This window comes from Aedes albopictus, chromosome 1, assembly GCF_035046485.1.
Source record: "Aedes albopictus strain Foshan chromosome 1, AalbF5, whole genome shotgun sequence".
Taxonomy (NCBI): domain Eukaryota; kingdom Metazoa; phylum Arthropoda; class Insecta; order Diptera; family Culicidae; genus Aedes; species Aedes albopictus.
This window is the reverse complement of record NC_085136.1, coordinates 98,471,683-98,495,071: the sequence shown is the minus strand read 5'-3', so window position 1 is coordinate 98,495,071 and position 23,389 is coordinate 98,471,683. Positions and strand designations below refer to the sequence as shown.

The 23,389-nt window shown below is 40.6% G+C and overlaps 1 protein-coding gene across 3 annotated transcripts in view; it reads left to right on the top strand.

The window, feature by feature from the left end:
• The first annotated feature begins 3,082 nt into the window (after positions 1–3,082).
• The window catches only part of LOC109398406 (synaptic vesicle glycoprotein 2A), a 70,322-nt gene continuing 50,015 nt past the window's right edge, over positions 3,083–23,389 (top strand). Inside the window, exon 1 of one of the 3 annotated variants that reach the window (XM_029855391.2) lies at positions 3,083–3,669. In XM_029855391.2, the coding sequence (XP_029711251.1) occupies positions 3,582–3,669 (88 nt within the window). In that variant the 5' untranslated portion in view covers positions 3,083–3,581. The remainder of the gene's footprint in view (positions 3,670–23,389) is intronic. The other 2 variants (XM_029855392.2, XM_062845066.1) reach the window with 2 other exon arrangements.

Sequence of the window (23,389 nt, the reverse complement as noted above, 5' to 3'; positions counted from 1 at the left end):
GCAGCATTACGATAGCCACCTCAATGGCGACGTTGCAAGTACCGAAGGTGGCGTGGTAACAGAGTGAAGCCAGGCGAATCGGATTAGTCATTAATGTGTCGAAGAAAAGTACATGATGGCAAAGAGCTCCAGGGAGAATTCACCGTGCCCGTTAGCCCGTATTTGAGGAATTCGTGTACGCCGAAGGCGGTTGAAGAATTCGTGTACTTGGGCTCATTGGTGACCGCCGACAAGGACACCAGCAGAAAAATTCAGAGGCGCATTGTGGCAGGAAATCGTGCTTACTTTGGACTCCGCAGAATTCTACGATCGAATAAAGTTAGCCGTAACACGAAGTTAACTATCTACAAAACGCTGATTAGACCGGTCGTCCTCTATGGGCACAAAACATGGACCCTACGTGCAGAGGACTAACGCGCCCTTGCAGTATTCGAACGGAGGGTGTTGCGTACCATCTACCAAACAGCTATGGACCGAGTGGAATGGAGACGGCTACTATATACAGCAGAGGCCACCCTGGCCCCGGCCTTAGCCTAGTCGGTACGGTAAGGTTCGCTGCTGTACTGGAATTGGCGTTCCCTCCGTGCCTGCGTTCTTCGCACCATTCAGGTGTTCATCGAAGTGCTACCTTCATCTTTTAACCCGTAGGCTACGGGGCTTACAACAAAATTTCAAACCGCTGCCAAAGACGCAAACATCAACATTTTTCAATGAGATTTTGAGGTTCACTTCACTATTACTTGTAGTTTCAGTTATGCTGGGAGCCACAAAAATTGAAGCCACGAGGACAGTTTTATTCCGGTGGACGTCTGGGTCAGGAGGGGTAAAAATTGCATAACCTTCCTTTCAGCAAGGTCCCATTAGTTGGAATTCAAATGAAATCATCTGAAAAGTTGTTAGTTCTATGTATTATTGTAAATTACGTCAGGCCTGGGGGTTAAGAAGTATATTGGTGGTGTAGAACTTTTTCCAGGCCACCAAAATATTTTCAATTTAGAGTCTAATTTCTATGCGCTTGTAAAAGATTTTGAGGCACGCAAGAAGTAGATTTTTCTGTCCGAAGCTAGGTGTTAAGCTTATTGAATTAAACTATAAGTAAAACTTGATGGTAACATACTGTTTTCGTTAGAAAAATCATGTTTTTCACGAAAGTAAGACGGTTTTACAAGAAATTGCCTATTTTTAGGCGTTTAGTGTTTCACAAAAGGTATCGCATTTATCGCCTAAAAGTATGCAATTTCTTGTGAAATCGTCTTACTTTCGTGGAAAACATGATTTTTCTAACAAAAACAGTATGCTACTATAAAGTTTAACTTATAGTTAAATTCAATATGCTTAAGACCTGCCTTAGGACAGAAAAATCTACTTCTTGCGTGCCTCAAAATCTTTTACAAGCGCATAGAAATTAGACTCAAAGTTGAAAATATTTTGGAGGCCTGGAAAAAGTTCTACACCACCTATATACCTCTTAACCCCCAGGCCTGACGTAATATACAATAATGCATAGAACTAACAACTTTTCAGATGAATTCATTTGAAATCCAACTAATGGGACCTTGCTAAAAGGAAGGTTATGCAATTTTTACCCCTCCTGATCCAGACGTCCACCGGAATAAAACTGTCCTCGTGGCTTCAATTTTTGTGGCTCTCAGCATAACTGAAACTACAACTAATAGTGAAGTAAACCTCAAAATTTCATTGAAAAATGTTGATGTTTGCGTCTTTGGCAGCGGTTTGAAATTTTGTTGTAAGCCCCGTAGCCTACGGGTTAATAGCCCAACCAGAAGCTTCCGTCATTATCCCTGCTCATTCGGCTTTCTACGCGAAACTTTTGTGGGATGCGTTGATCTTCTGCTACGCCGAGCGAATCAATCACTTCCAAAATGCTTCTTTAAAAGTCACTGTCAATCGGCGGAGTCTATTCTCTCTGATAGTTGCATTCCAAATCAGCTCTGCGTTCCATCATTCCTCCCAACAACATCAATTTATATATTACCATCCGCTGGTATCATTACCCATATCCCTAGTCAATTGCATACATTTTTAGATCATTCTTTAAAAATTAATCCGGCCATGTCATAAGCAAACAAACAACTACACATATTTATTAATTAAACAGCACCCCCGTCAAGCATTTGCAAAGAGATAAGCTGATCCAACCAACCGCTTAGCATCACCGCACCGACGGCGCTTGGTAACTTAATTTTAGCATCTTCGTTCTGTTGGTGAACGTATTTACGCTCAGTCATTCTCTCTCGCCGTTACAAATGGATGTTATTCCCTCAATAGCGCACATCTCGTCATCTAGTGAATCTCTTCGCGAATTTCCACACTTGGCTTCAACGTTTGACACTCAAATGTGAGTCTGCTAGTTGTAAATGATAACCTTCCTTAGAATCCCCAGATGTTCTGAAAATCTTCTACTGTACTGTGCAAGTCCTATAATAAATGTTTCAATTATTATTGAACTTCAAACGTTGTAATAATTCTGAAAAGCTTAACTGACATTGGCTCATGCAAGCGCAAGAAAGGCACCATCACGGCATGGTGGATTAGCGTGGGATTTTCTAGGTCATTACGAGCTGATCTGTTCGCCACTGTTTGAGGATTAGCCCATCGAGTGCGATCAGTTCCTTGTTACCTTGTTGCTTCTACTGATAAGACGACCACTCCGGTTCATTCACAGTTTAGCCGGATTAGTAGACAGCTGTTGATGAAAGGGTTTGTGCGAGCGAGACCCGATTAAAAGTTCGTACAGAAGATTCGTAAATGTATGATGATCGTATAATCAGCGGAACTTTAACTCTAGAAATTGCTCCAATTGTAACACATGTTATGAAATTTGATTCAACTGTGAAATCATGTGCCACATGAAACTTTTTGCTCGGGTAGCCCACCCGTATTCTAGCACTCACTTCAAGAGCCATATCATCTTCGCACCACAAAGACGCGGCTACCATCGTGAACCGTCGTCAACATCATCGTCGTTTCCCAAATCCACTTTGGGAGAACCTTTGAAGACACTCGAGATGGGGGGTGGCACGTTGTTTAATCGAAACGAGCCGCGAGTACACAGTATTCCACATCGCACCGTGAGAGTAATTATGTAGAGAAGAATCAAGAGCAAGTGGACGTCCCCATTTCTGCGACGACGACAACGGTTTACCTAGTGCGATACACGGTAGAACCGCAGTTCTACGGAAGATTCGCAGCTAGGACGTCGTCGACGTTTACACGACTGCTGACTCCGCACGCTACTGAGAGCAAAGACGACGACGAGGACGATCTGTGACGCTTGCGTTACATCGTTGACCCGGTGCGCGCAGCGTTGTAAGCTATTCTCGCGCGTGTTCGACTTTTGCTTGCGCGGTGAACTCGGTTACGAGGTGAATCATAATATTGTGTTTTTCGGGAGATTGCAGCCAATCAGGCAGCCTGTCCGAATCGCGAGCAGAACAGACAAAGAGCTGATCGATCGTCGACCAATCGATTGATTGATCGTATTCTACGGTGGAGAGAGGGTACGATCCTCGTATAAAGCAACGGGATGGAAGATCAACGCCCTAGTAGTGAACATACGGATGTCGTGGCAAGTAAATATCGGGATATACCGGACGTGGCGTTGGTGTGGTGGTGGTCGTGGAGGATATGCGGCGTACGATGACAACGGTTTGGTTGAACTGTTTTTTGTTTCTTTTTTGTAGTTAATGATGAATACTTATCCTCTAGAGTACATCTATAGTTGACAAATCATCGCTGTTAATATGGAAATCATTATTTAACCTTCTTCGTGCGCTAGCTGACCTAAATCATGTTCAGCATGTCTATTTGAATCATAATGTCTCCAATGCACGACTAGGGTTAAGTGAAGTGATAGTGAATATAGTGATTTATAGTTTGTCTATAGTGTTTCAGTCCCGTACATCCATGGTGGTGCAGGGGGGCGACGAGAAAGATCTCGAACCTGGGTTGTTTCTCACCCTCACCTTGACTTATGGCCTGGCCATGCGAAATTTTCCTTTGAGTTCTTTGTATTTCTTTATTGATATTGACCCGCCATGAGCAGCTGGGCTTACCTTTGCTGCGGTGTCCTGCTGTCCAGTTTAACGCTTATTTGCAGATTTCGTTTCCGTTCACGTATAGAGTAAGGCCGGCTCACAGAATTTCTGTCACTATCGGTCTTTGGTAATATCGACTATAGAGATCTGCGTTGGAGATCCAATTGTGAGACCACCATGAGGGACCTTGATTACCTCATTACTGAGGGCAACGGGTCAGTCGGTCTGGAAATTATTCGTAATGTAAATTTTCTAACCACTTTCTTGTGCATTGTGTATTTTTGTACCAGCCACACGATTTACACATGCAAAATATTACTATTGACAAAGGAAGCGTTTAATTAAACTGTGAAAGCAGACTTTTTCCCAGTGAGGACGTTACGTAGCTAAGAGGAGAAGAACCACCAGGCATGTCATCTGTTGATAAGGATCTGCAACCGTTGCATATTCTACACTGATACATACCGGGTTTCACTGGGGAAAATATTAGTAATACAGTGACGATTCGTTCGTTGAGAGCTCGTTAAATGTGCTGTCTCGATGGTTGAATGTTCACTGGTTGGCAAAACCCAACTAAAAAGCACTGTCAATGTCAAAATAGATGTCAAAACGAGTTTGACGTCTGACCGCCCTCGCATCACAGCTCCTGTATACAGAACGTTTGCGCAAGTATGTGAGTGTTCTGTGACGTATTTCTCGTCACTTGCGTGTGTCTAGAGCCTTTTGATCAGTTGTCAGTTGCCCCAACGAACGAACACGATTCGCTAATCGGGGCGCAATCGTGACCCAACCAGCGAATCCGGACTGTACTTGCAAGAAAAGACCTAGCCTTTTTAATCCGGGTGCCTATAAGAATTTTAGTGGAAAATTTGAATACTAAGATAACAGAAGCTTTCAACATTACCCGAGCAGGAGAAAAAGCCTGAAGAATACCAAACTCATGTATGGAAAACCAAATACATACAACCCTAATGAGGTATATAGGAGCCCTGCATAAGAGGTAAAATACTTAAAATAATAACTGGTGTATATTCTGTGCATAACACGTGAGAATAATGACATCAGGTATGGCAATACCTAAATAATAATCGGTTATTTATTCATACAAATAGTGACTTTTCCATAATTGAATAATACCTCAAGCAGTCCTCAACACCAAACCAATAACTCGTTGAGGTATTTTATCAATACCTAGAAAATACCAAAATAAGTTATTTTCAATGCCTGGGTAACCGACCAATACCTCGTCTTGGTATGATACCTGACTTTGGTATGCTGCAGTTATGTGTCAGTTATTCGTTCCTGCTCGGGTATCCATCCCACATCCAGTGGTTTAGTCTAACCACTATCTTACCCGAGCAGAACACGTAAATAATGACATCGGGTGTGGAAATACATAAATAATAATCAGCAATTTATCCATACAAATAGTGATCTTTCCATAATTGAATAATACCTCAACAATCCTCAACACCAAACCAATAACTCTTTGAGTTATTTTATCAATACCTAGAAAATACCAAAGTGAGTTATTTTCAATACCTGGGTAACCGATTAATACATCATTTTGCATCAAAAACAATGCGCTCTCGCCTAGGCTTTACATATACAATAGAGGCGGCATCGGGTCTTTTCGTTGTGTAGTTGACAACGCGCTTGTCTAGTGAGTAGGAGTCGTGAGTTCGAGTCCCACCGAGAGGACAAGTTACTGTTTTCGCAAATTCCACTCCAATTTGTCCATTTCTCACTCACGCCAATAACTGTAAAGTCTAGCTTTTGGGAGAAATTTTAGTCAAACATCTGAAATTTCTGCTAGAGATCTTAGAGACTCTCGAAGAAAGTCCTAGAGGATTTTCAAACAGGACTCTCGAAATTCTCTTATTTGCTTAGCGAACGATACCCGAAAGAACTTCTGAAAGTTATTCTGGAAAATTTTCGGAAGAATACCGGGGGAACTATTAGAAGAATTCTCAGAAAAAATATTAACAAACTTTCAGAGGATTTTTCCGAGAAAAAGCCACTGAAGGAACTTCGCGAGAAATTCCAAGTGGAACGCCTGGTGTAATTGTCGCTGGAAATCTTGGAACAGTTCCCGCAGGAGCACATAGAAAAATCCCAGTGGAACTCCAAGAGTAATACCCTTTGGACTTGTAGAAAAAAATCCGTTGAATTACTTAAAAAAAAATCCTGAAGGAATTTCTAGAGGATTTTCCGGTGAAACTGCTAAAGAAAATCTTGAAGAAACTTTTAGAGGTATTCTTTGAGGAATTTCCGAAAGAACTACTAGAGGAATTCTCAGATGAAACTTTAGCTATTCCCAAAGCAACTTCTAAAAGAATTTTTAGAGGAGTTTGTAGAGGAATTCCCGAAAGTACTTCTAGAGGCATTCCGGTCGAACTCCTAGAGGAATTCTTAGAAAAATTCCTGGAGATACTCTTATATGGACTCCCGGAGATACTCCTAAAAGAATACCCGGAAGAACTTCAAGAGATATACCCGGAGGAACTCCTATAGAAATTCTATAGCCATTCTCGGAGGAACTCGTAGATAAATTCCATGGAGAAATCCTGGAGTAATTACAGGGGCACGCCTACACAGAAAAAAATATTCATGTAAAATTCAGCGAGAAATCATGCACATAAAGGGAATGCCAGAGTTAGTGCATATTTACATGAGATATCATGTAAAATTACGTTACAATCGTGTAAATTTCCGCTAATAGTCACGTAACCGGATGGCGTCCATGATGGTTTACACGATGGTTGGCGGAAATTTACACGATAGTAATGTAATTTTACATTATATCTCATGTAAAAGTGCACTAACTCTAGCATTCCCTTTATGTGCATGATTTCTCGCTGAATTTTAATTACATATTTTTTTCTGTGTAGAGAAATTTCTGGTTTAACTCCTAGAGGAATGTTCAGGGAAACTACTGGAAGAATATCCGGAAGAACTCTTAGAGAAACTTTTAAAGGAATTCTCGGAGGAACTCCTGTGCAACTACTAGGAAAACTTCTTGAGCAACGATTTGGGATTTTTCGACTGGAACTGGATGTTATTGCGTAGAAACGGCTATCTCAGTCTTAATTTACGACGATTTATTTTATTCTACCCGACGTTTCGGCCATGGGTTTTGGCCTTTTTCAACAACAAGAGATAAACAAATTACGAGAGACAACCGCACTCATGAACCATGCCATACAAGAAGAACACAACTTTGATTTGACTAAAACAACCATACTAGACCGAGCTCAGAGAGTATCGGCTCTCCCAATATTAGAAATGTGTCACATAGCCAACAACCCTAACACAGTCAACCATAGAACAGATGTAGATAACCTAAATACAACGTACGCAGTTATATTGCACTCTCTCAAAAATCGACAAAGCAGAAAAAATTAACGAACTGTAGAATCGACAAACACACACGAACCATAATATAAAAGCACAATTAGCCATAAAGCTCTAGACAGAAATTCACCATTTTAAAACAGTCGTTATATGTGTAAGCAAAACTCTGACCAAAATTATCATTTAAATTACCCTAAAATTGTACAAAAGTAAGAAATTCGTGATATGTGTTTTGTGTTGTATTGTACTCAAAGTCAATTTCAATATTTCCTACAGAAGCAATGACCCGGTTTAATTGACAAACTCAAATGCAAATTGTAACAAGGACAAGGACGATAGACAATGTAAGACAAACTAGACTAGACTAACTTATTTATAACTAATGAACACTTTGTACAAATACAGTTTTCCCTTGAAAAAGGCCAAAACCCATGGCCGAAACGTCGGGTAGAATAAAATAAATCGTCGTAAATTAAGACTGAGATAGCCGTTTCTACGCAACAAAAAGAAATTCTTGAGCAACTCGTAGAGGAATTGCCGGAGAAACTTCTAGAGGAAATCCCGAAAAAAATAATGGAAAAAAATTCCCGGAGGAACTCGTTGAGAAATTCCCGGAGGTACTCCTAAATAAATGATTGGAAAAACTCCCAGAAGAGCTCCGAAACAAAATCTGTGAAGGACTCTTAGAGGAATTCTCGGATGATCTCTGAGAAAAATTGCCGGATGAACTCGCAGAGGAATTCACGGACGAACTCCTTGAAGAATTTTCGTAAGAATTCTTTGAGGAAGAGCTGGAGAAACTCCAAGAAGAATTCTCGGTGGGAACTCCTGGTATACCCAATGTAATTTCTCGGAATTCTTCTAGAGCAACCCGTAGAGGAATTGTCGGAGCAACTTCTAGAGGAATTCCTGGATGAACTCCTAAAAATATTCGCGGAAGAGCTCCAATAAGAATTTCCGGTGGGGCTTCTAGAATGGTTCACGAAGAAATACGTTGATTGATTGTTTTGTCTTTATTTCAGAGACTTTAAAGAAATACGTAAAGTAATTCTCGAAGAAACTCGTAGAGGAGGTCGTAGAGGAATTTTTGAAGGTACTCCTAGAGAAATCCCCTAATGAAATCCTACAGAAATTCCAGAAAGAACTCCTTGAGGAATGCTCAATAGAACTCCTAAAAGAATTTCCAGAAATAAGTAAAGGAATTCCCGGAGGAACTCCCGGAGGTACTCCTAGATGAGTTACCAGATGAGCATGAGCGTGAGCATAGATGACCGTACAATTCGTAGTTGCTACTCCGTGATTGACCAGAACAATCGAAATTGCACAAGGAACCTACAAACGATAGCTTGGGAGTAACTACCGCTCTCAATGTGCACAGTTCGAGAATTCCAAACTTTATTAGTCAATAACGGCGCCGGCCACGTCTTTACGGTCATCGAGGAAGTAAAGGAATGCTAGTGTGACGTACGTTGCTACTAGAGACCGAGATCACCTCATCTTCTCCACGACTGTCACGGGAAGGAGTTTTTGTTAGTGGGGAGGGGGAGAGTCACATGATTTGGATTCACTTTGGTAAGTGATGTGATGCATGCAACCTTTACTTGAGTCAAAACATTTCAACTCAAATATTACAAATGTCGACACCGAAGATGACGAACCATTCAAATTTTTGTGTAAATGCAAAAAAATAAAAATAAATATTTATTTTCAACTAAATGTGCATTTGGAACTAGCGCCGACACATGACGTAACGAACTTTTCAATATTTGTTAGATAAATACACAAAATCCAGAGCAGAATTTTATACATCCTTTAGCATTAATTATTATGCTAAAATGGAACGAGCTCACCAATAAATATCCTTCGAAGTGTCCAGTGCGTATGTGCTGCAGCATCTTCTACAAACTGACCTCTTCTCCGAAATCACACTGAACCGCTACAACTACACACGGGTACGACGATGTGCACATTCAAAGTTGATGACGACGACAACGCGGCCGGTCCGAATGAAAAAAGCGGTCTCGACGTGGCCGGCCCTCCTAGATGAGTTACCAGATGAGCTCATAAAGGAATTCCCGGAAAAACTTTAGAATAATTTTCGGAGGAACTCCTGGAGTATTTCCGGAAGATGCCTGGCATGCCTATTATAGTTTCTAGAAAAAAAAAACTTCAAGAGCAACCAGTAGAGGAATTTTTCGGGGAACTTCTTGAGGAGATCCCGGTAAAACTCCTACAGGTGTTCCTGAAGATATTCGTATAGGAATTCCATGGATACTTCTAGAGGAATATCCGGAAGTACTTCTAGAGAAATTCCCAGTGGAATTCCTAAAGGAATTCTCGGAGAAACTCGTAGAGGAATTCTCGGAGCTACTCCTAGAGTAATTTCCGAATAAACTCCAAGAAGAATTCCCGAAAAAAAAACTTCTAGAGAAATTCCCGGCGGAAATCCTAGAGAAATACCCATTGGAATTCCTAGAGAAATTCCTGGTGAAACTTTTAGAGGAATGTTCTGGGAAACTCCTGGAAGAATCACTGGAAGAGCTCCTAAAGAAACTCCAGGAGGAACAGAAATCGTCGAAGGAACTACAAGAAGAATTCCGAAAAATCTCCTGAAGAGTTTCTGGAGGGATTTTTAGAGGAATTCTCGAAGGAAGCTTCTGGTATCTCCAGTACAGTTTCTAGGAATGTCTAGAGATTCGTGAAGGAATTCCAGGAGGAACTCGTAGAGGTATCTATAGGGATTTCCGGATGAACACTTTAAGGAATTACCGGAAGAACTTTTAGAGGAATTCTCAGTGGAGCTCCTAGAGGAATTCCTGAAGAAAATGGTTAAGGAATTCTTGTAGGAACTCGTAGAAGAACTCGTGGAGTAATTCCCGGAAGTGCTCTTAAAGGAATTGTCGGAGGACTTCCCGGAGGAACTCCTGGCAAAATTCATGGCGAAACTGCTGGAAGAATCCCCAGAAGTGCTGCTTGGGAAATTTGCATCTCTTCTGGAGATGTACCCTACAAACACATATTTTTTTTAAATCACTAGCATTTTCTTGGATCTAGTGAACATTACCATATCGGTGTTTAACGCAAGGGAAAAGCAGCGGAAGTAAAAGAAAAAAATGACGCTAACTCGGTATTGAACTAGAAACAAAATACATATGTCTCTCTTGCTGGTGGTGTGTGCATTTAGTTCGTTAATTTCGTAACAAGCAAAGGAGAAAGGAACTGGCATTCCTCGCTTCAGCCAGCCCTGACGAGTGATAAATATTCACCGCTCTGGTTGATCATGAATATACTTTAGCATAAGGCATTCGCACCCACCGGTGTATATGAGTGATGTTCAGTTGCTTTTCTCGTGCATCGTGTTGCAAGCGATGTGCGATAGTGCGCAGACCCGGAAAGCGAACGAAAAATGTGTTTCACAGCAACGAGAAAACTAGTCATTTGTTCAATTTTGAATTAATCTTCCAAACTCTGGTGAGCAATCAACATCCATGTCCCAGTAATTCTGGTTCAGCTGCATTACCTTCACTGTTACTTGTAAATTGTGGCTCTTTTAAAGGCCAGGTACCTTGGGCGTCCCGTCAGATGCTTACTATCCATGGATTTCCGGAACAAATCAAGCACTTGGTAGGGTTTGTTCAGCTTTGTGCCTCATGGTACTTACTTCCACATTGCCTGCAAAGCTTGCTTCTGTCAGTGTCTTTACAGTTCCATGACTTGTGTCCTGGTTCCAGACACCTGAATCAAGCCTGTGGTGGCTCGTGTATGTTGGAATACCGACCACCCCACCTTGAGCTTCCCTATCTTAATGGACTTGTTAGCGTCCATCACAGGAACTGGCTGGTAGGTGGCCAATTCGTAGTCGAATGGCTGCGGTAGCCACCTGCACCTCACACTATTGCTTCAATGCTGTGACGAGCTTTTCCGCGTCCGTGATGTCATCCAGCTTTCTGGCCTTAAGGCGGAACTGGAAGCATTCCCTCACTTTTTAGTTTTTGATTTTTTATTAAATAACGAAGCAATATTTTCAAAATCGGTTTTCGTGCACATGTAGAGTATGGATCAAGGTATCTTCTGATTTGTTTTGTAATGGAAAATGTTTTTCGTTTTTGCAGAAACCATTTTTGATAAGGGTATGCGGTATACCGAAAAGTTTCGCCAAATGCACCTCGAAACGAAATTCCGCGGAATTCCACGGAATTCAACCAGGCGAAATTTATGATTTTGAATTTCGTTTCGTTTCGTCAAATTCTAAAAATTTCGCCTTCAAAAAAAATATTTTGACGAAATTAAACGGAATTCCGCGGAATGACTAATAAATTTCGAAAACAAGTTCATTGTGTAAATGCTCTTTTTGAAAGAGTTTATTTTTTTAGTGGAACTCTTGAAAGGGACTTACCATTACATCTGTATGACCAGGGCTGGATGTACGGGTAGGATGGGGGCGGCCGGGGGTGATTATTCGGGCTCCGGGCCCCCACATTTTAGGCCTCCCCACAAAGACCTTTTTTGGTTATTTCACATCAATTGTATGTTTTATATTGCTCAAATACTGTTTGAAAACAAATAATTTTTCGTATACTCATCACCAAGGGACCTTCGCATCCGCTTGGGCCTCGGGCAATCCTTGATCCGGGCCTGTGTATGACGGAACGCTATTCACGGTTAAGCTCTTATTCCTTTCGTTAATAAGAAATCCCGTAGAATTTTCTGGCCAAATTATACATAATTACATACATATATACGATTCATAAAGCTATAACCCTAGGCTAGTCCCGAATCAAATGACCTGAAGGTAGAAAACACTTTTTAAATTGTTTTGGGAGTGGTTTTTTGATCCCAGGTCCTCAGTGAGAAGGGCATGCACATCAACCATAACATCAGGTCCGCTTAACATGTTGAATCTTGAGTCCAGTTTCATCTGGTAGAATTATTGGCCTAATATCTAGAGATGATTGTATTTATATTTTTAGGTTGTAGATTTCAAGCTTTCTTTAGCTTGATTGGTAAAAATCTAGTAGTTGATGTTTCCACATCATATGCTTCATGTTTCTGATAAACAATCGATATTATAGCATGTTACAGTAGAGGTGTGCGCCGATTTGAAATCTGTCGGCGGCGGCGTTTGGCGCTTTTTAATTCGGCGGCGGCGTAATCGGCGTGGCCATAATTTTGACTTCTTTATCAATTTGATCTTCGCAAATCAATACTTGTTTTTGCCTTTCTCGTACACCAAGGTGTACCGAAAGGCTATATGTTCACTCCAAAAACGAAAATTTGATAGAGCCTCCGGAGGGGTCAAGTCTTATATACCAATCGACTCAGCTCGACGAATTGAGGTGATGTCTGTGTGTGTGTATGTGTGTGTGTGTGTGTATGTGTGTGTGTGTGTATGTGTGTGTACAAAAAAACTCACATCACTTTTTGGCAGTAAACCTCAATCGATTTTAATGACCGACGGTTCATTCGACGCGGAATCTGGTCCCATTGTTTCCTATTGAAAATGGTTCAGATCGGTCCAGCCGTTCCGGAGTTATGGCCATTTAGGTGTTCCGGACCGGTACCCCAGGAAGAGGCCAGATATGAAAACGCTACAAACCCATCCATGCGGCACATCAAACTACGGCATTTTCGATAACTTGATGAATGGTATGCAGAAAAATAGTCTCAGACCATATCTGAACCGGTAGTGTCCCGGAATCGGTTCCGGGTGTCCCGCCGGAAGTGACCAAACATAAAAGTGAACTAAACCCATGCATGCGACACATCAAACCGCGGCTTTTTCGCTAACGTGATGAACAGTAAGCATGAAAACATTCTCAGACCATACCGGAACCGGTAGTGTTCCGGAACCGGTTGCAAATGCCCCGCCGGAAGTGGCCAAGTATAAAAGTTAACCAAACCCATGCATGCGACATATCAAACCGCAGCTTTTTCGATAACCTGATGAACAGTAAGCAGAAAAGCATTCTCAGACCATATCAGAACCGGTTCCAGACGTTCCACCGGAGGTGGCAAAGTATAAAAGTTAATTAAACCCATGCAAGCGACATATCCAATAGTGCCTTTTTTGATATCCTGATGAACAGTAAACAGGAAAATATTTTCAGAACATATCTGAATCGGTTGTGATCCGGAAATGGTCAAATATAAAAGGGAACCAAACCCATACAAGCGACACATCAAATCGCGGATTTTTAGGCATCTCGATTTGACAAAGTTTCCAGCCATATTGGGGACAACCGGTAGTGTTCCGCAATCGATTACGGTTGCCCCATCGGAAGTCGTCTAATGTAAAGGAGAACCAAACCCATAAATTCGACACATTATATGACTTTTTAGGTAAGCTGATGAACGGTTAACAAGAAAAAAAAAATCATAGACCATACTTTGGAAAACCAATAGTGTGCCGAAAATGGTTCCAGGTGCCCCGACGGAAGTGGTCAAATGTAGAAAAGAACCAAACGCATACACGCAGCACATTAAATAACGGCTTCTTCGATAACGCAAAGAACGGTCAGCAAGAAAATAGCCTCAGGCCAGTAGTGTTCCGGAACCAGATTCGAGTGCCTCGCCGGAACTGGCAAAATGCACAAATGAACCAAACCCATACATGCATTCCCAGTCAACCAGCGATCGTATAAAATGTTGTAACTCGGATTTTGACGGCTACGCAGTCTTGTTAAATCAAAACGAGTTGTTATCTAACCCGACGTTTCGACACTTTGGATCCAATTTGTTTGTTATAACAAACAAATATAAACTATTTTTGTCTTTTTCTATTTGCATGAAAAGGCATCATGGAGCTTTTTTTAAGTTTTGTTGAAGAATCTTTCCTCTGCGATTGAACTTAACGCTCACGACAAAGCAACTATCATCATGTAGACCGTTCGCTACCGCGGAAACATCGACACGACACAAAATCTCCAGCGCTGAGAGGACCTTTCGTCCCCGAAGGGGCGACCGAACCCTGTATCAGCGTCAACCTCTGCCAGTTGTCCAAGATTCATTGGCAAGGAACCAAAAGCTGGCAGGATCCACACGTAGATCAAGAACCACATTCGACGCGGTAACGACTTTCGAATCTTGTGGTGCTTGAGCTAACCAGTACCCGATATTTTAAGCTAAAATTTCTTACTGCGAGTTCCATTACTCCGTCAGTTGCAGAAAAGGTGGCCCGAGGCTGGTTCATCCCCAAAGAAAGCACTCCGGTAATAACTGTGGACATGCTCAGAGAAAACTAAGCTGATAATCAGGCTTTGGTCCCAGTTGGGACGTTACACCAAGAAAAAAAAAAGAAGAAGTAATTTAACTCACCACTTACCAAAAGATCAATCATGTCATCGATAAAACCAAAGCCAGGTATGTATAGCTCTTTTTCAGCATTCTTTCCACTGGCACTGTCGACAAGAAATATTTTTAGTAGAGCCTCACTGAGTTGATTTACCGGTCAAGTGGTGCCCGGAAGAACACCACAAAGTTGCACTTTCTCGTCATGCACCTGCACTGCAAAGATCACGATCAAAACTTCATATTTTTTTTTCGGCCTGTTTTCCGGCTTGTCACTCCGGTCACTCCAAGCTGGTCTGTTCGGATGCGATCCTCCGGAACTCAAACAGCATAAACGTCCCGACTAACCACCCTTGAAAGAATTGAAACTCGCGGCGTTGTTTGTTGTTGTTCTCGCACTTGATTCGTGGAGGGTTTTGGCTATCGGATCGTTGCTGGGTGTGATGCAACCGATGCAACCTTGCATTCAGCATCATCGTTCTGGAATTGCAACTTTTTTTCAGCAATACGCCACTATAATTTCTCCGCAATGAGTATTCCGGATGTTGCTTATCACCAGCACACGTGAACTAACCGATACGATACCGAAATAAACGTAAAAATCGATCGTCACTAGCTATTTTCACCGTTTTTCACTTTCGCTCGCGTGCGATAACAACAAACTCCTGTCAAATCTACGGACTTCTCGGACTTCTCGTTAGTGGTGTTCGTGGTTTCTGCTGCTTGCGTGCTGCGTGTACATACACGATGCATTACACAAACCCTACTTGATTTACTGGTGGAAAATAGTAAACAAAAATCAGCTGTTCCCGGCAAATCAAACGGGTGTATTTTCAACCAGTAGATTTGCATTAGTGTTCGTGACACCGCGCTGCGGGAACTTACATCCTTTGCAACTCCAAATACCAATGTATATTTTTACTTATTGACGTTTGATCGGTGCCGTGTTATCTAGGTAGCCGTGGAAAGTACGGATACGTGATAAATACGGATACGCTCAAACGTCAAAAATTAATGAACTCGTGCATCTGTGCACTACTTTGATCTCAATCAATCAAAATTATCAAAACAAAACAGTGCCCCAAGGAAATTAGTAACTGCCGTCGGCCCGCAGGATTTCCCGGATTTCCAGATCCAGATTCGTGTCACTTTTGAATAAAGAAGGTGGCAATGCCAGCGCTTGGATGCCATCGGATCGTGCCGGAATTACAAATTGTGAGTTTTCTGCTGCATGCACTTTCCAACATTTTTGTGAGATTTCGTTGGAAGAATTGCAAGATGGTTTCACAGATGGAATTGCTGAAGGATTCATACCGGAGGTTCCACCTAAGTAAGAACTTGTGAAGAAATCATAGGAGAGTTTTCCTGAAGAAATTAGTGGCGGGACGTATGGAACTGTGAAAGACATTATTACACGATCGGAAATTGATTTCTCGGAAGAAATCGAAAGAAGATTCTCGGATGGAACTTCTCAATCCCGGAGCAATCTCTGCCGGAGATATTTTAGGAATATGTAGCTCAAGGAGTTCCTCCGAGAATAACTTCTGGAATTCCTCAGGAAGTTCTCTCGGGAATTGTCCAAAAGTGCCTTGAGGAATCCGGGATTTCCTTCTTGAATCGCTCCGCTAACTCCGTCGGAAATCCCAAAAAGAATTGCTTCGATAGTTCCGTCAAGAACATTTGTAGTAAGCATTTTCTGAGAGATTCGCTCTGGAGTTCTCTTTGGGGATTTCTCCAGAAGCTTCTTTTTCTGGCTATTTTTCAGGAGTTCTTTTTGGGGATTCCTGTATTAGTTTTCTTCTGTAAATGTATTCAGGAGTTCAGGCTCAGGATTCTTCCAGAAGTTTTTTCTGGGGATTTCCCCAGGAAGAAATTGTATACATTCATACAAGAGTTTTTTTTTTGTAGGGAAAATAATTTGCTAAGTTTCATAAGAGGTGGCTGAAGGATCGCGTTTCCGATTAATTCCGCAAGTAAATTTAAAAAGAGTTCATTTAGCAGTTGTCTGGAAAATATTTTGAAAAAATCTGAAACTTCTCGAAAGGATGACCTCGGAGAGCTTAGAGAAATTAAAACTGCTAGTAAATCAATGAGTACCTAACCTTTTTAAGGAAGTTTATGAAGGTATCTCTCGGAAAGTACCTTTTTATGTTAAGTGTAATAAAAACGATTACAGTAACGGGCAATTCCATTGTTATTTTATTATCATCCGTACTAATTCCTTACTAAAGAAATAGAAAACAAACAATGCCATTCCTACACCATATTTTGATGAAAAAATAAGTCGTTAATTCCGGTTATAAACATATCGTGTTTTGATAGCAGAACTTCTTCAATACTTATTATGACTGATAAAAATCATCCAATACCATATCGATACCAACTTTTGCTCAAATACCTCAAACTGTTATTGTTATGTTCTCATGAGATTTCAAATGATAACATAGCGATAACAATTTCAGGTATTAGAGCAAAAATTGGTATTGATATGGTATTTGTTAGGTATTACCTTCTGCTCGGGTATGCGTACACTTTACATGCGCCTAAATGGAGGCATGCACGCACATGGCCTCCACTTTACCATCTTATGCAACATCTTATACGAATACTGGTTGCCTGGGTTACATCAATTTGCGACTTTTTAGGAAAACTGATTAATAATTTGCATGAAACTAGTCTAAGACCACATAAGGGACAATCGGTAAGTTATAATATGTGAACCGAAAGTTGTAAATGTGAAATTGGACCAAACCCATGCGTGTCGTACCATAAAACCACGCTAATTCGACAATGATTGTTGTCAAATTATCTGGGTAAACTTTTAATTCGATAAACTAACATTATTTTAGTTTTGTTTAGATTGTAGGGTATGTGTGCCATCAGTAATCTCATGCTCCTATTTTCATCCTATTCGAAAACAAGCGATTACGGCACCGATTGACTCCGTTCTTTTTGTTTTCATGGGTGCTCACTTCTAACAAAAAATACAAAAATAAGAAACAAAACAAACAGCGCTTCAATCCTTTGTTTTTCGTGGGATGAAAATGGGAGCCACATGCTTAATAAGGGAACCAATACCCTATGATTTGTTTTTGAACACAAATCTCACAGATATTGTGGTGGTACGAATTGATAGCTTGTTCATTTGTCCGATTATTGGCTCCCGAGGTTCACTGCGGTAGATCACCAAACGGATCCGGTGTCGGAAAGCACCAAATTAAAACTTTCGGAAAGAAGCAGCTGCACGAGGAGCCGCTGCGGGTGAGTAACAACACAATATCGTATCATTCGTATTTACAGTGTATTACACTGTGACATTTGATCATTTTTGCCTTTCTCGTACACTAAGTGTACTGGAAAGGCCATATGTTCACTCCAAAAATGACTTTTTGATAGAAGGCCCGGAGGGTCGAGTAACATATACCAATCAACTCAGCTCGTCGAATTGAAGTGATGTCTGTGTGTGTGTATGTGTGTGTACAAATAAACTCACATCACTTTTTGGCAGTTAATCTCGACCGATTTCAATGACCAACGGTTCATTCGACGCGGAATCTGGTCTCATTGTTTCCTATTGAAATTGGTTCGGATCGGTCCAGCCGTTCCGGAGTTATGGCCATTTAGGTGTTCCGGACCGGTACCCTAGGCAGGGGCCACAAATGAAAACGCTACAAACCCATCCATGCGACACATCAAACTACGGCATTTTCGAAAACTTGATGAATGGTAACCATAAAAATGGTCTCAGACCATATCTGAACCGGTTGTGTTCCGGAACCGGTTCCGGATGTCCTGCCGGAAGTGGCCAAACATAAAAGTGAACTAAGCCCATGCATGCGACATATCAAACCGCGGCTATTTCGATAACCTGATCAACAGTTAGCAGGAAAACATTCTCAGATCATATCGGAACCAGTTGTGTTCCGGAACCGGTTCCAGATGATCCGCTGGAGGTGGCCAAGTATAAAAGTTAACCAAACCCATACATGCGACATATCAAATGATGGCTTTTTTGATAACCTTATGAACAGTAAGCAGGAAAATATTCTCAGAACATATTTGAACCGGTAGTGATCTGGAATCGGTTCCAGGTATTCCGCCGGAAGTGGCCAAACATAAAAGTGAACTAAACCCATGCATGCGACATATCAATCCGCGGCTTTTTCGATAACCTTGTGAACAGTAAGCAGGAAAATATTCTCCGAACATATCTGAATCGGTAGTGATTCGGAACCGATTCCGGGTGTCCCGCCGGAAATGACCAAATATGAAAGGGAACCAAACCCGTGCATGCGATACATCAAATCTGTTTTTTTTTTCGATAACCTGATGAACGGTTAGCGAGAAAATCAGACAACATCAGAAACTACCAGTACTGTTCCGGATTCCACTCCGGGTGCCCCGCCGAAAGTAAGAAAATATAAAAGTGAACCAGACCCATGCATGCGATACATCAAATCACGGCTTGGATGTTCCATAGAAAATAGTCAAACGTAAAGGAAAACCAACCCATGAATGCGACACATTAAATGACTTTTATGGTACCTGATGAACGGTTAACAAGAAAAAATCATAGACCATCCTTTGGAAAATCAATAGTGTGCCGAAACCGGTTCCAGGTGACCCACCGGAAGTGGTCAAATATAGAATGGAACCAAACGTATGCACGCAGCATATTAAATAACGTCTTCTTTGATACGCGAACAACGGTCAGCAAGAAAATAGTCTCAGGCCATATTCAAGACTACCGGTAGTGTTCCGGAACTAGTTTCGAGTATCTCGCCGGAACTAGCGAAATGCAAAAATTAACCACACTCACGCATGCGGTACATCAATTCACGACTTTTTAGGAAAACTTATTAACACTTTGCATGGAGCTAGTCTAAGACCACATCAGGAACAATCGGTACAACTCCGAAACTGGTTCTGGGTGTGCCACTGGAAGTGGTAAAATGCAAAAGTGATCTATACCCATGCAGGCGATACATCAAATCGTGTTGTTTAGGTAACCCAATGTACATTAGCAAAGAAATAGTCTTAGACTATATTTGGAAGACGCGGTAGTGCTCCGGAACCAGTTCGTGGTACCCCACCGAAAGTGACCAAATGTACCATGTAACACATCAAACCACGGCTTTTTTTAATAACCTTAGGAGCGGTTAGCTAGAAAATAGGCTCATACCACATAAAAGCTATCGGTAGGGTTGCAGGACCAGCGTTTGGTGCTTCGCCGGAACTACGAAAGTGTATAAAATCAATGCAAGCGATAAATATATGTAGGGTATCGCGCTACTTGGGCGGTGGCTTCTATATTCGTCTGTTTTCCACTATAACTCAGTCAATTTTGAACCAATTGACTTGAAATGTTGTACACGGGTAGATACTATACCTATCTCACTGCATTCCAAAAATTGTGCCAATTGGTTCAAATTTGACTGAGTTATAGTGGAAAACAGACGAAAATAGAAGCCACCGCCCAAGTGGCGCGATTCCCTAAGAGAATAAAATCTTGACAAATTAAACCCAAATACAAACAGATGTCACACTATACTCACTACCTATCGTTCTTGTTTTCAACGGTTGATTAAAGTATTCATCAGTACGCAAATTGAACGCTCACGGCGCACGCCGCGTTTTTTGCTCCTGTTTAACGTTTACCCACTACCACCGTCTAGCTAGCCGTGAAGAGATCTTACCAAATCACACAATTTCAGATTCATGATGTCTAAATATACAGTAGGATGAGTCAACGTTGTATGGTAAAATTTAAAATTAATCGCGTCAACCCAGAACAAAAGTTTTCCAATTCCCTCTTGCGTCTAAAATTACTGGATAAAATTTTGATGCAACTGGTTGCGCCCTCGCACTCTGTAATGTGGTTGAAGTATGTTTGGGAAATTTTACATGCTTGCATTTTTTTGTCAAATTTTACATGAATGTTGTATCCTATGATATGATAATAAAATATAGCTTTAAGTGTGCAGAAAAAAACCGCAAAGCGATCTGTGATTGTGTAAACAGTTATATCTTAGCTTGTAAGTTTCGTCTTGATATTGATTGGCCTCCAGTGTTAGTGAAGGTGCTCAAGCAGTCATCTGAGAAGTCTGATATATTTCAGCTCTGCTCATACGTTGAACATAACGTCGGACTATGTCCCATCAATAATTTTTGAGTCAATTCAATGATGGCTTTGATAAAATGCTTGCTTTTCTTATAAAGTATCAGGATTCAGAACACTTTGGCTTACGTCTACAGAAAGATCGTGAATGAGAACATATTTAACGAGAAAGGCACTATCACCACTAGGTGGATTAATTTGGGTTTTTTTTTTATTTTTTTATTAACTTACCTCAATCGTTGAAGATTCAACGAAATTTTTAAAATTAATGTTTAAATTTATTTAGATTTTCTTCTGTCCTTTTAAACTTATCATAACCTCTTCCTTCCCACGACTTTGAACTTGGAACTTTGAACACTCTTCCTATGCCAAGAAAGCGTTTCCGAAAAAAATGTTTGAACAAAAGTTATTGCGAATTGGCCAAATTTTTATTAATCTACGAAAAATAGTTGTAAATCAATAGTATTTTGATTGTTTATCAGCAGTTACACTTTTGAAACAAGTAGTTAGGATTTGGCTTTACCTAATAAGATTACAATCAAATTCTAAAAAGTATTGCATCATATTTATCTAATTCCGCTTGTCTGGAGTTCGTCGAAAATCGATGGTGCTCTAGAGCAATCGTGGGAAGTAGAGGGGTAATAATCATCAACAAGCTGCACGAGAAATGAATCCAAAAGTTTTTTTTTTTGTTTTTTTTTGTATATAAGATGTTGATAGAGTTTAGATACCCAAGATATTTTTCCAAGTATTTATCTCCAAACTCCATTAGAACTTTAACTTCAAATTCCCACTATATTCTACTTAGATTCCACTAGCAAGTTGCTCCAAATCTTGAATACTCATTAGCGTGGGTCATCGGAACCGTTTTCTCAGATCAAAGCTTTTTTGGTTCCGTTTCGGGTCCTGAGTATCTGTGCAAAATTTGAGCACGATCGGTTGCGTCTACACTTTGCGCATTGCAATTGAATTTTGTATGGGATTTTGTATGGGAAAACATACTTTTTTGGATTTTTGTCATAAGTTGAAAAAAATTGTCTGAAACTTTTTAACCGATACTGTAAAATGATAGCCCAGGATGTTCTGAAAAACTTTGTTGAAGACCGCAAAGCGATCCGATGCTTGTAAAAATAGTTATAACCAACGAACCGCATGCAAGTGTTTATGTTTTAACATGTAAAGGAATAACAATAGCAACAAAATCATGCTGTTTCGTCAAGCAATTCCAACGCTATAACTTTATTAATAAACATCAGATCACTTTGCGGTCTTCGACAAAGTTTTTCAGGACACCCTAGGCTATGGTTTTCTTTTATCGGTTACATGGTTTTAGAAAAGTTCGAGCTTGTTATGAGAGAAATGCAGAAAAGTGTGTTTTTCCATGTAAAACTCCATACAAACTTCAAACGCGATGCGCAAAACGTAGACATAACCGATCCTGCCCAATTTTTGCACACTTATTTGGGTCCTGAAATGGGATCGAAATTGATCTGATGGGATATCATTGAATTTTCCATTTTTCCATATAAACGATGACCCACTCTAATACTCATTGAAAAAGAAACATCTGTACAAATGACTTGATTTTTTAAGCAGTGAGATGTGCAAAACTCCAAGTAAATTGCTACAATATTGGCTGACATACAGCTCAAAGTGGTCAGAATCGGTCCAGGGCCCAAATGGTCCTCCACCCTTGTTAGGCAAAGTTGGGTGCTTATCTGAAATGTTTAGACATATCAAATTATATTTGAACACCCCTAGTCATTCATTCTGCATAAAATGCACGCGAATAGGAATTCAATTGTTTGTTTTGTGAGGAGGTGTTTCCTTATTAGATCACCCAATTTGTGAGTAGTTCTATTTTTCATGTGTATGTTTGTTCTAATAAAAGTATTATTTTAGCATTTTAGCTTACCGAAGACAAATCCAATGTCGGGTTTGATGTGAGAAACGGTAGAAAAACGGCAGCCCCATCAAGTCTTGAAGATGAGACTAAACTGAAACACCGCCATGCCAACGCTAGAAAAAAAAAATCAAACACGCAGCATTCATTTCCTGATCAATTTTATATAACTGAAAAATTCCGCGGATTTTTTTTCGAAAGTTTCGTTTCGTTTCGAAAAATACCGAGTGAATTCGGATTTCGCATCGATCTTACGAAACATTTTTGAATTTCGTTTCGTTTCGTACCGCATTGCGTCAGAAATTTCACATATCGTTTCGTTTCGTTTCGCTTTGAAAAAATCTCATTCCGCATACCCTTAATTTTTGAACAAAATTCCACATAAAAATGGTTTCTGCAAAAATGGAAAACATTTTCCACCTCAAAAAAAAAATCAGAATATGCCTTGATTCATACTCTACATGTGTACGAAAACCGATTTTGAAAATATTGCTTCATTATTTAATATAAAATCAAAAACCGAAAAAAATAGAAAATGCTTCCAGTTTCGCCTTAAGAATCGCTTCCTCGGAGAGAGCTCTCACCTAGACATCCGCACTAAGGATCTCTTTCTTCAAACATTTGGAGGTGGTGCCCTTGCAAGTTTTACGAGGTCCTAGCTGATGTTTA